This window comes from Schistocerca serialis, chromosome 6 (assembly GCF_023864345.2).
Source record: "Schistocerca serialis cubense isolate TAMUIC-IGC-003099 chromosome 6, iqSchSeri2.2, whole genome shotgun sequence".
In the NCBI taxonomy this organism is placed as follows: domain Eukaryota; kingdom Metazoa; phylum Arthropoda; class Insecta; order Orthoptera; family Acrididae; genus Schistocerca; species Schistocerca serialis.
Window position 1 is genome coordinate 52,413,683 of NC_064643.1, and position 14,087 is coordinate 52,427,769.

The 14,087-nt window shown below is 42.5% G+C and overlaps 1 protein-coding gene across 1 annotated transcript in view; it reads right to left on the reverse strand.

The window, feature by feature from the left end:
- The window catches only part of LOC126484237 (dipeptidase 1-like), a 210,082-nt gene that overhangs the window by 2,472 nt on the left and 193,523 nt on the right, over window positions 1-14,087 (reverse strand). The window contains exon 10 of the mRNA XM_050107651.1: window positions 35-173. Coding sequence (XP_049963608.1) covers window positions 35-173 — 139 coding nt within the window. The remainder of the gene's footprint in view (window positions 1-34; window positions 174-14,087) is intronic.

Consider the following 14,087-nt stretch of genomic DNA (forward strand, 5'->3'; position numbering starts at 1 on the left):
TTCTGCCGGAGCGCACATCATCAGGAGTGCTCACCTGCTCGGCGGCGCGCATGACGCGCAGCATGTTGAGCCCCGCCAGCTTGCGCAGGTCGGCCTCGGACCAGCGGCCGGTGGCCAGCAGGTGTGCGAACAGCGCCGGGTAGGCAGACGCGTCCTCCAGGCCGCGCGGCGTGCTGCGGGCAGAGAGAGGTGGCGCAAGCTCTGTGTGCACGAGGGAAGTGCGGCCGGCGTTTGTGGCCCACTGCGCCGCCACTTCTGCAGCATACTTAGCTGTTTGCATTAGAGAAGTGCACTCAGCCGTCTAATGCACTGCTGAAACTGATCAGTGGCTTCACACGGAACGTGTTGCGTATTTAGCAACAAAAAATCTCAATAAATTTAAGCTAAATTAGTCTAACAGCATTTGTTGTGGCGGGCGTGAAATATAATTTTTCCCTGCTATCTTTTATTAAACGTAAAAGCAAATTTCGCAGTTCTTGTTGCGGTATCGAGTTCGAACACCTGTTTTCATAATTAGCGTTAAATTGCTTCTGTCCAAGATCAGCAGGAGTCGGTATTACGAAAATTTGGCCAATATCTCTTTTGTTATACGAAATTAAACATTGGATTCAAACATATATGCGCGGTACCTTAGTAAATTGAACTAATAAACGTGCCTATATGATTGCGGTTGATTTATATTTTTGTCAGATCTATCCCCAAAATTATCTCTGCAGATTTTTCTACTATATTAGCAGAATCATTACGAAAGTACAAGAGAATACAATATTTTTAAAATGTGTTCGAATAAAGCTAGGCCTACGATGAAAAGTAGGCTGTAGGAAACAGTAACAACTCTATTCGTATTAATACAATGTACATTACCGGCCAGGTTTCGCCAGCAATGACTAATAATAGTCTCCTGGTAACGTTAATGATTACTTAATGAAAGGTCGTACGTTCGGTACTTGCACAGTGCATTTTTTTTTCTTTTTGTAATTATATTGTGTGGAAAAAGTACAACTTATTATTGTGAACATCGTAAATATAAGTTTAAACCTTACTGTACAGTGTATGAAGTCACATTTTTTTACCAGTCATGATAACTTAGTGCGGTACCACTCGCTATTTCTCATTTTATGTGCTGAAATTGTCAGTTTTATCTCTAAGATTTATGTTTTGTAATTAAATTACCACTAAACAAACCATCTTATTAGCTCCTCTGACTTTTTTTTCAAGTGGATCAAAACTAAGTAAGAGATATGTACGAAGGAGACAAAGACAAAAGGCCATAAATGAATAAAAATAACTGAATGGTTCAGTTGAGTTTCAGTAACCTTTCCCATAGCGACCAAAATGAACCCCAAAACAAGAAAACATATAAGGACTTACGCTGCAGTGGTCAAACATTGAAATTAAAAAAAAGAAAAAAAAGAAACTTGGCCTTAAGATCCTCCTGACAATAGCATGGAATTAGCTCAGTTAGGTGTAAACAGCAGTCTTGCGCTCACCATCACATGGAACTTCTAAACATCATTTCTCTCACTACCAATAAGGAAACATCGTTCCAGGTTTGTTGATGGATTTGTTCACCAAATTAACATTAATTTTGCTTTCAAATAAATGATATATCACTTTATGAATATACGCTACTGTCCATTAAAATTGCTACACCAAGAAGAAATGCAGATCATAAACAGGTACTCATTGGACAAATATATTATACTAGAACTGACATGTGATTACATTTTCACGCAATTTGCGTGCATAGATCCTGAGAAATCAGTACCCAGGACAACCACCTCTGGCCGTAATAACAGCCTTGATACGCCTGGGCATTGAGTCAAACAAAGCTTGGATAGCGTGTAGAGGTACAGCTGCCAATGCAGCTTCAACACGATACGACAGTTCATCAAGAATAGTGACTGGCGTATTGTGATGAGCCAGTTGCTCGGCCACCATTGACGAGAGGTTTTCAGTTGGTGAGAGATCTGGAGAATGTGCTGACCAGGGCAGCAGTCGAACATTTTCTGTATCCAGAAAGGACCATACAGGACCTGCAACATGCGGTCGTGCATTATCCTGCTGAAATGTACGGTTTCGCAGGGATCGAATGAAGGGTAGAGCCACGGGTCGTAACACATGTGAAATGTAACATCCACTGTTCAAAGTGCCGTCAATGCGAACAAGAGGTGACCGACACGTGTAACCAATGGCACCCCATGCCACCACGCTAGGTGATACACCAGTATGGCGATGACGAATACATGCTTCTAATGTGCGTTCACCGCGATGTCGTCAAACACGGATGCGAGCATCATGATGCTGTAAACAGAACCTGGATTCATCCGAAAAAATGACGTTTTGCCATTCGTGCACCCAGGTTCGTCGTTGAGTACACCATCGGAGGTCCTCCGGTCTGTGATGCAGCGTCAAGGATAACCCCAGCCACGAGTCCGTTGGGATCCAGCACGGCGTTCCGTATTACCCTCCTGAACCCACCGATTCCATATTCTGTTAACAGTCATTGGATCTCGACCAACACGAGCAGCGGTGTCGCGATACGATAAACCGCAATCGCGATAGGCTACAATCCGACCTTTATCAAAGTCGGAAACGTTATGGTACGCATTTCTCCTCCTTACACGAGGCATCACAACAACGTCTCACCAGGCAACGCCGGTCAACTGCTGTTTGTGTATGAGGAATCGGTTGGAAACTTTCCTCATGTCAGCAAGTTGTAGGTGTCGCACCGGCGCCAACCTTGTGTGAATGCTCTAAAAAGCTAATCATTTGCATATCACAGCATCTTCTTCCTGTCGGTTAAATTTCGCGTCTGTAGCACGTCATCTTCTTGGTGTAGCAATTTTAATGACCAGTAGTATGTATATATATATATATATATATATATATATATATATATATATATCATTACACTTTATGAATGTAAATCATATGCTGGGAAAGTCAGTGCAGCAGAGATGTTGGCAACTGAGGCATTATTCTGCTTAAAACTTCGAAAATACACAACACTTCCTGCGCTTCACAAGTATCGCTTGGGCACACAATGGCTGCTAATGCCACGTGACGCGGTTTCAGTCAGTCCTGAGCTGCGGACGGCAGCAGACACAGGGGGACGGGGCTGCCATGCTTCCATTTGTACTGAGCTGGATGCGTGGCCGCCGCCGCCGCCGCCGCTGCCGCCGCGACTGCGCAGTAGCCCGGGCGCTCGCGTGGCTGCTTTGTCCAGCAGGGCTGCGGCTTCGTCGGTAGCAGTGGTCCGAAGGTCAGGTTTCAGCGGCCAAGAAGTGGCGTGCGTGCAGGCAGCGTGGAGCCGAGGAAAGGCACATTGTGAAGCGTAGGAAGTTTATTGCTCATTGTGCAGGGAAAGCAATTTTGCAAAGTATGAGGATTGATTTGTGTAGGCTATTCGTTTTCAGCACACAGTTTAGCGACGGTGGTTTTGTTCCTTTGACTGGCACTAACGTTGTGAATGAAATAACTAATACCTATTGTGAAATTTGGATACCTAACTTTAAAGTCTGCATAAGCCTGAATATACGCTTCATCTACCTGCCGAGAAGACGGTAAGTCAGTATAATTTTGAGAACTTTATGATCTTTTCCGATGTGTTAATATCCAGCAGTCACCCTCAAATGGACTGCAGTATCAGTACAAATGAGCCCTGTATCGTGAATACCTGGTAACATTTGTAGGGGGAGCATTTCGTAGAATCAGTGACAATGGCTGAGTTCTACACATGCGGAATGGTGAACAATTGTTGGTTGAAGACAGTGAAGATGCGAAAACCATTCGGAATATTTGGATGTTGAATGAGACGATTTTCCACTCTTGTGGGGACGAGAAAGGGCAGCACATCCGCTACTGGTCTTCAGGGAATCCTGCTCAGCTCCTCCACTCTCCAATAGAACCTACTATACTACTTACTGCGCAGTGTCACGCTCGGTGTAAGACGCCGTTCGTTTTTTGAGTACAAAAGAGATGTTACTGCTGATGTGACATTTGAACATTATGTCAATTTGTTAGATACAATTCTCGCTCCTAGACTTCATACACTTCCAAATCTTGGAACTCAGTGTACCTGATTTCAATAGAATTGAACCATCTCACACATTTCGATGCATTATGTGTTAGCTGCGAAATGTTTGTTGAAGGATCGTATAATTTCATTGAACACTGACATCGCTTGGTGGCCTTGGTCTTAACTTCTTTCAGTTTGTGATCTCTCTTGATGAGTGTATCTGAAGACTGTAGCGTAACAGACTACACCAAGAACCCCTTATCCCAGCTCTACACATGTTTGAATCTCAAGTAAAGTTTTGTAACATTTCTTCGTTTTGTTCGTAGTTACTTCAAAGTTTACCACTTCACTGCACCACTTTGTATTAAAGACACTTGTGAGAGAAAACACTATGGCCACCTGCTTAAACTCGTGGGTTCACTTTTAGAACACAGTACATCTACGTTTACATCCACACAGATACTCTGCGGTGCATAGCGGATGGTACACTGTACCACTACTTTTTCATTTTCTTTCCTGTCGCACTCGCAGATAGGGTGAGGGAATAACGACTGACTCTGTGCATCCGTATGAGCCCTAATTTCTACTATCTTATCTTCGCAATGTATGTTGGAGGCAGCAGAGTCGTTCGGCAGTCAGCTTTATATACCGGTTCTCTAATTTTTCTCTGTAGTGTTTCACGAAAATAATGTCAAGCTGGACGCTGTTAATACTGTATCCGAACACTACTGGTTTGATTTTCCTACTCATTCGCATTAACGTACATTTTCCTTCATTTAGGGATAGTTGTCGACCATCACACCAAATGGAAATTTTTTCTGAGTCCTCTTGTACCTTCCTACAGTCACTCAACGTCGACACCTTACCGTACATCACGGCATCATCATCTAACTACCGCAGACTTGTGCCCACCCTGTCTGCCAAAATGCGTATGGGGAACAACAGCCGTCCTACCATGGTTCCCTGAGGCGCTCTTGTCCCTGATCAACACTCGCCATCGAGGACAACATACTGGATTCTATTATTTAAGAAGTTTCCGTACCGAGTACAGCAGTGATCATCGATGACATGGATTCGACAAGTCCTTCTACAGCGGCATACACAGTCCACAGGCCACTGCAGGGTGCATGGTGGTTTCTGGAGGTACGTGGCACGACATGACCATCATGAGTTACGCAATACAGATTGGTGAAATGGGAGCAAAGAGCTCGTGGCTTATAGCACCTTGTATATGTTCCATCAGGGTCAGATCAGGCAATATTAGTGCCGAAGTCAAAATCGTGAGTTCACTATGATGCTGCTCAAACAGCTACAGCACAAATCGGTCTTTGTGACACAGACAGTTATTCTGCTATAACATGCAGTCGCCACCAGGGAAGATTTAAACAATGAAATGAGTGATCTGCAATATTGTTCACATAGCCCACAGCTGTCATTATATCATTATATCATTATATATGGAACGCTAGGTGAATGCCCTTCCAACATAATGTTGACTATAAGTAACTGTTTATCTAGATGACTGTGTATCCAGACACGACCCTCAACCTGGTGCAACAAGAAATTTAACTCATCCAACCGAGCAGTGTGTAATCTTCCACCCACGGTCCACTTTCGATGATCCCATGCCCACTGATCGTAACAGAAGTCGTCAACATGAGAACACGTAGGGTTCGTCTGCTGCAGGACGCTACCTTGCGTACTGCGATGCGTACTGAAAACTTGACTTCACTAACACCATAGCGTGTTGTCAGATCTGGCACAAATCGCCGCCTATCCTCGTTCACCATGAGGACAACACGTTCTGATATGGGGCTTAGACGTCCAACACCTTGTCACCTCCCCACGGTTTCACAGTCCTCCACCACTTGCCGCGATAACAGCGCCTGAACAGCCAACGAGGCTCGGCCTCTCCAAATTCATGATCATAGGCGATGGACCATAACAATTTGCCACTTGTCAAAGTTGCTTACGTCAGTGGCTTTCCCAATTTGCGACCTGTATCGTCGGTGTAATGATTCTTCATTCCTCTCTGCTCCACTCGTACACAGGTATATTCCTTACTGTGCCACTTGCTCACAACAACAGTAGGTGGCATTCAGCCGCTCAGTGAGAAGTGGTCATAATATTTTGGTTCCTCACTGCATATACTCCCAAAGTTGGTTCACTGTGCGTACGCAAAGGTAATTCATACCAAATGAGTGACTTATATCCAACTTTGTTTGAAGATTGAGTTGATAGACAAATGGTATATGCCTTAATTCCACTTACATTGTTTACATCACCCCTGCATGAAATACATGATGATGGCGGCTGAGCTGTGGCATAGTCTTCCTCAAAGAGAGTTTCATGAGAACAGTGTCACCTTTTACTCAAAAATTCCAAATTAAGTTCCCAGAGCACCTTTGTTACAATCACATATGGGCTTCACTGACATAATAGGCTGCTAGCAGCGCCTCTCTGAATTCTTTTGTGGCTATTTTTGTGCCTATTTTACTCAAAGTGCCGGTACAGAACTGATCATGGTACCATCTTGTGTGAAGTTTCATCTACCAATGTGCTGTGTTCCCCCAGACATCTTCCATCAAATTTAAGTGCTCCAATGAAGAGCTCCACATTGTTTCCACTGATCATGTGATCTGACCCATTCGACATTTACTGTATTTCTTTTCCCTAATTCCCTCAGTTATTTACTAATGCTTCCCATGAAATTCTCAGTACCTGTGGTACTTTAAATTTATCCGTATCTCAGTTCCTTCATTTCCTATATTTGTGCAGTCTGTTTCGTTTTAATTTGCAGTTAATAATTAATAGGTTATGATCGGAATCCACATATGTGTGGAAGTGTTTTACAGTCTAAAATCTACATTAGAAATTTGTGTTACCATTATGTAATCTATTTGAAGCCTTCCAGTGTCTCCAGTGCTCTTCGACATACACAACCTTATTTCATCATCCTTAAACCAAGTAATGACTATGATTAAACTGTGCTCTGTGCAGTTTTCCCATTCATTGCTTTCCTCTTCTCTGTTGCTGCAAACTTACTTTGAAGTGGGCATGTTTCACGCCGTGCAGCATTGTTCTCCATAGATATGACATTGTTCTTCATAGATATGACGACTTAACATACCAATGTAGAACAAGCCGACATCACAATGCATCAACAAGAGCGTAACTGTACTGGGAAAAGTATCCCCACTGACAGCAACATCGCCATAAACTGTTTTCAGCAGTGGTTCATCATTTATGTTAGGCATGTTCATTTATGGGACTGGGTAACAATGAGATGTATGTACCTGGTATGTATGCAGGACTTGGTGGAACAGATGTTGAACGCTATAGAGTAAGACTCTAGTATCAGCACCAGGCAGTTGGCCCACCAGCATGGGGTAAGCGATACTGCCTAGTGGTAGGTTCTGCAAGATAACTGCCACTATCTGTAGCACTTACATCCAGGGACTTGCATCCACAGTGACAGAAGTGTCGCTGGTTCCTCATACAAGCCCCATGTTACTGGGACTTCTGTCATTCATCCTATTCACAAATGATGCTAACTTTATGATGAGCAATATCGTTCATCTTCCCTACACACATCTTCAGACTATGGAGAATCTCCATGGTATAGTGGCAGCAAGTCATCAGCATTTTCTCAGTCTCAAAGTGTGGCCAGGAGTTATTGACGACCGGCTTGTGGGACCTGATATCCTATAATGCCTCACAGGCGAGACATGTCTGCACTTTCTATGAGTGGCTCTGAAGTCCATGTTGGAAGATGTGCCTTTTGCATTATCAAGGATAATGTGCCTAATGAATGATGATGTGCAAGCTCACTTCTACATTTCCTTATGGAGGCTTCTTGGCAAAATCTATCCCAGCTGATGCACAGGACGAATTGGTCATGTTGCATGTCCTGGCTGTAGCCGAATGTCAACCCTTTAGATTTCTACATCTAGGGGGACCTGAAAGAAGTAATGTATGCTGTGCCCATCTGGGATATGCAGGCCGTGGAATAATGCTTTCGTACTTCCTGTGAAGCCACTCAGTTGCAGGACAGCTCATTTGTATGTGTGAATCAGTCAGTGCTGTGTTCTGTTTGAGCATGCTTGGAGGTCCATAGAGCCACTTTGTCCAATTGTACTCTTATCATAGGATGTTGTCACTGTATTGTACTGTGCAGACATGATGAATTAATAAGTACCCTGTCGCACAGACACTGTGCGTTTCTGGTCGTATGTCAATATTTGCTTCTTATCTTCTAAGGGACCATTTCCTGCACTTTGTCCCCAGTTAGTTAAATCACCCTGCACTGTTCTCCAGTTTACAAAAAAGGTAAAATGTAATTCTTTCTTTTATAGCTGTCATTCCCATTACTTTTGTGTATCCTGTTAGCTCTCATACAAAATATTACTATGTAAAATATACCATGTCTTAGTGTAACAATCCATGGACATTGCCACTGGAAGGGTGGCTTAAATACCTCAGAGATACAGGTAGTCATACCGCAGGCACAACGACGATGAAGGGGTATCTGTTGGGAGGCCAGACAAACATGTGGTTCCTGAAGAGGGCCAGCACCCTTTTCAGCAGCATCAATCAAAGTAGCCTTGGTGTGCTGGTACTGTCAACAGCTGAAAGGTAGGAGAAACTACATCTGTAATTTTTCCAGAGGCATGAAGCTCTGCTGTATGTTTTAATGTTGATGGCATACTCTGGGGTAAAATATCCAGAGGTAAAATTGTTCCCCATTTGGATCTCTGGTGGGGTTGCTCTGGAGAATGTTGTCATCAGGAGAAACAAAACTGGCATTCTACAGATCGGAGCAAGGAATGTTAGATCACTTAATCATGCAGATAGGTTAGAAAGTTTAACAAGGAAACGGACAAGTTGGAGTTGCATATAGTGGGAAATACTGAAGTTCAGTGGTAGGAGGAATAGGACTTCTGGTCAGGTGAATACAAGTTTATAAATGCAAAATGAAGGAAGTGTAATGCAGGAGTAGGTTTAACAATTAATAAGCTAATGGGACTGTGGATAAGCTACTATGAACAGCATAGTGAGCACATTATCATGGTCAAGACAGACACAAAGCCAACATCCACCACAGTTGTGCAAGTTTATACGACTATGGGGTGGGGGAAAGGAATGAAAAAGGAAGCTACTTGGTAGAATTTTCTACAGAGCGTAATTTAATAATTACTAGCACCCGGTTTAAGAATTATGAAAGAAGATTGTATATCTGAAAATATGTGAGAGAGACTTGGAGACACAGGAAGGTTTCAGACTAACTATGTAACTGTAAGACGGAGATTTCAAAATCAGATTTTAAATTGTAAGACCTTTCCAGGGGCAAAAGTGGACTCTGACCACAATTTATTAGCTATGGACTGTAGATCAAAACTGAATAAATTGCAAAAGCGTAGGACATTAAGAAGGTGAGAATTGGGAAAGCTGAAAGAACCAGACGTTGTTTAAGGTTTCAGAGGGAGCACTGGTTTAACGAATGACTAAAACACAGGAAAGGAATACAGTACATGACAAATGGGTAGCTTTGAGAGGTGAAATAGTGAAGGCAGCAAAGGATCAAGTACCCAAAAGGACAAAGCCTGGTAAAAATCCTTGGATAAGATCAGTTGATGAAAGGAGAAAATATAAAAACGCAGGAAATGAAACAGGCAAAAGCGAGATTAACAGGAAGAGCAAAATGGCTAAGTAGGAATGGCTACAGGAGAAATCTAATGATTTAGATGCATTTCACTAGGGTAAAAACAGGTACTTCATTCAGGAAAATTAAAGCCCTTAGGAGAAAAGAGTAGCAACTGCATGAACATCACGAGCTCAGATGGAAAACCAGTCTTAACCAAAGAAGGGAAAGCTGAGAAGTATATAGAGTGTCTATGCCAGGGAGAGAAAATAAAAAGCAGTATTATACAAATGGAAGAAGAGATACGTAAAGATGAGATGGGAGATGTGATATTGCGAGAAGGATTTGACAGAGCAGTGAAATACCTAAGATGAAACAAGCCTCTGGGGGTAGATGACATTCCGTCTGATCTACTGATAGCCTTTGGAGAGCCAGCCGCTCCAAAACTCTCCCATTTGGTGCGCAAGATGTATGATACGTGCAAAATACCCTCAGACTTCAGCAAGAATGTAATAACTCCCATGCCAAAAAAAAGCAGGTGCTGACAGTCGTGAATAGTACCGAACTATCAGTTTAATAAGTCACGGCTGCAAAATACTAATACGAATTCTTCATAGAAGAATGGAAAAACTGATAGAAGCCGATCTCACGGAAAATCAGTTTGGATTTCGGAGAAATTTAGGAGCACAAGACGCAATACTGATCCTACGACTTATCTTTCGAAGATAGGTTACGGAAAGACAACCTACATTTATAGCGTTTGTAGACTTAAGGTACGTTGTCCAAGACGCGACGCACACTAGCGACTGCGACGGGTCGCTATGTGACGTCAGAAGTTGCCTGCTGGCGCATGCGCAGTTCGAGTTTGGGATGCGACGCGCGACTGTTGCGGCAGCTGCCGCAGCACTGCACCAGTGAGCAGTGTTGCGACGGAAGTCGCACGATACAAAATCGTACGGCTGCCAGAAAGATATCGAGCCAGTCAAGGAAAACTGAAATGAGCCACTCACAGGATGTGATGCTCTGTGAGCTGCTCTCGCAACATCCTTGCCTTTACGATTTGAAGAACCCTAAATATAGAGACACTATGTTCAGAGAAAGAATTTGGGAAGAAATTGGTGCACAGTTGAAACTGGCAGGTGAGTGAAATATATAATATTTTCCCATTAATGCAAATTTTTCAGGCTTGTTATGAAAATCAGTATAATCCATGCAGATGTAGAATTAGAATGATGAAAATGAACTTGAAGGTCAATTTTCGCATTACTCTTTTTTGTGACGATAAAAATTGAAAACGGCAAGTACATTATAAAATGAACAATCTAAGGTACAACGAGAAAGTTACATTTTACAATACCTTCACTTTGAAAGTAAACGGTAAATTGGTGTCTTGATGATACCTTCTAGTTGTGAAAACCACCACCAGATCGTTGTACAGCTTTCTGTAATCAATAGATGTTCGTTTTTGAGGAAGGCGTTTCTCAACAGATTGCGCAAACAGTATGCTGCAATAAGTAATTTGTCACATTCACTTCAATTCATTGGTAGAAGATGGTGCTCAAAAAACTTGTGCCAAAAGTGCACTACTGTTTTACAAGGCCCTTCTGATCTGACTCAGTTCACAATTGAAATTCGTCTTTTGTAAATCCTGGAGTCATCTTTTGAGTGCAGCTTGGCAAGATTAAATGTTCATGTCATCCATAACGATGTATGTTGTCAGAATATAAGAATATGGAAGTTCATTTGGATGGGAATAAAGATTCAGTCAGCTATGAAAGTTGCCTTAGCTTGTTCCAAAAGTTTCTGCATGGGAGAAACTGACAAGTATAATTTGGGGAAATTTTGTGAACAAGCACGGACATTATTTCTTCCACATTTCTGCCAATGTATACTGTAGACGTTCAGAATCAAAATTCTAGAAATGTTTAAGGTGTAACCCTACCTTGTTGTCAAGAACTTGAAACAATGCAATGACGCTAGCGTGCGCTTATTGTTAATAAACTTATCTTTCATTGGAATTTTAGGTGAAATGTGCAAAAACAGATGGAGGAATATTCGGGACTCGTATCAGAGAAATAAACGAGAAAGAAAGCTTGGAACAGGTTCAGATGCCTCAGCAAAACCAAGAAAATGGGTTCTGCTTGATCACTTGGCTTTAAGAAACCTACATTTCGTCGCATTTTAAATGAAATTGTCAAGAGCATATGGAGAAATATTAGTAACTCATACCGCAGAAATATGACATAAAATGGTTTCATTAGGTCCAAATGTGTCAGCGAAACAAAACAAATGCATTCTCTATCGTGTGAAGACCACACGATTCTCGTTGCGCGTCGACAGAACTGGCGGCTAGTCGCGACGCTCCCGGAGATATATGAGCCCAAATCTCGGAAACGGAGATCGATATCTTTCTGATCTCAACTTTAAAAATAATTTCGATATGTTAGCTTCTCTTCATCGGCAACGATGTATGACCTAACGTGAACCATACGTAAAGTAGCCAGCGACCACATTTTTCACTGCACACAATTCAAATTTTATGCAGTAGGTTACTTGTAAATTAAGTACCGGAATAACTGTGACGAATATCCGAAAAATAGACACCTCATTATCAAGCTGTGATGTGAAACTGTAAGATACGCAAACATCAATTTTTTGTGCCTTTTACTTTCCTCACAATTAATAGAGAAGTAATATACAGCGAAAAAAACACGCAAAACCGGAAGAGATACTTTTCAATTTTTTAAAGTAAAAGGAGAATCTGTATCGAAAAACTAACTCTGGGAGCCGATGCAACTTTGTTGCATTAACATACAGTATTTTTTACAGCAAGAAAATCGGAATTCTTATTTTTCTTATGTATTTGAATCCGCCGCCGCCGACCGGGGCTTGGGAAACAGCGACGACTCCAGTCGTGTTGCGGCCGTGTCGCCGTCTGCCAGGGTGGGAAAAGAGGAGGGGGCAGCGTCGCAGTCGCAGCCAACTGTCGCGTCTTGCACAACGTAACTTTAGAGACATCTTATGGTAATGTTAACTGAAATAATCTCCGAAATTCTGAAGGAAGCATGGGTAAAATACAAAGATCGAAAGGCGACATACAACTTGTACAGTAACTAGATGGCAGTGGAAAGAGTCGAGGGTTATAAAAGGGATGCAGTGCTTGAGAAGTGAGTGAGGCAGGACTGTACCCTATCAGCAATGTTATTCAATCTGCACATTGAGCAAGCTGTAAGGAAACCTACGAAAAATTTAAAGTTCAGGGAGAGAAAATAAAAACATTGAGGTTTGCCGATGACACTGTAGTTCCGTCAGAAACAGCAAAAGACTCGGAAGAACAGTTGAACTGATGGGCAGTATCTTGAAAGGAGGACGAAACATGTACAGCAGTAAAAGCAAAACAATGATAATGAAATGCAGCCGAATGAAACGAGGTTAAGCTGAGGGAATTATATTAGGAAACGCGACTCTGAAAGTGATAGATAAGAATTGTTATTTCAGCAGCAAAATAACTGAGGATGGCCAAGGTAGAGATGATATAAAACGTACACTGGCAATAGCAAGCAAAGCGTTTCTGAAGAAGAGAAATTCGTCAACATTGAATATAGATTTATGTGTTAGAAAGCCTTTCCTGTAAGTATTTGTATGGAATGGTGCCATGTATGGAAACGAAACGTGGACAATAAACAGTTTAGACAAGAAGAGGACAGAAGCCACAACAGCTCACCCTCGCCGAGACTTAACTATCGGTACAGTTTTATTCTTTGTCGTCCATAGGAACGCTTTATAATGTTTTACAAGTTCTCGAGTTAGCAGCCAAGTTGTAATATAGTCACCGGCCACTGTGGCCAAGCGGTTCTAGGCGCTACAGTCTGGAACCGTGCTGCTGCTACGGTCGCAGTTTTGAGTCCTGCCTCGGGCATGGATTTGTGAGATGTCCTTAGGTTAGTCTGGTTTAAGTAGTTCTAAGTCTAGGGGACTGATGACCTCAGGTGTTAAGTCCCATAGTGCTTAGAGCGATTTGAACCATTTTTATAATATAGTCTTCATGCGATATTTCATCAGCAGCGCTGGAAGGTAAGTGACAGCATTAGATAATAAAGTGTAGGCCCCATAACAAATGTCAACATTTCGGTAACTGTATTAGTGTACGCGTGAGGTCTTGGCCAGAGACACATTTCTAGGCCTAGCGTCTAGTCTACTAATGCAGGAGACTTCCTCAGAGCTAAAGAGACTTCGTTAATTGATTCGCGAACAGAAACAAGCTTGGAAAGCCGAACAACCGCGCACTGGCTGCCAGGTAACGTAACTCGACAAGCGGCAGCGTGCGGGGGCAGCTTCAGAGCTCGTACTGCAGCTGAGTTCGCGCTGTTCACTTCATTTAGCACTAAGATCCATGGTTTGTCAACTTTCAGCGTTTCTAGTTCT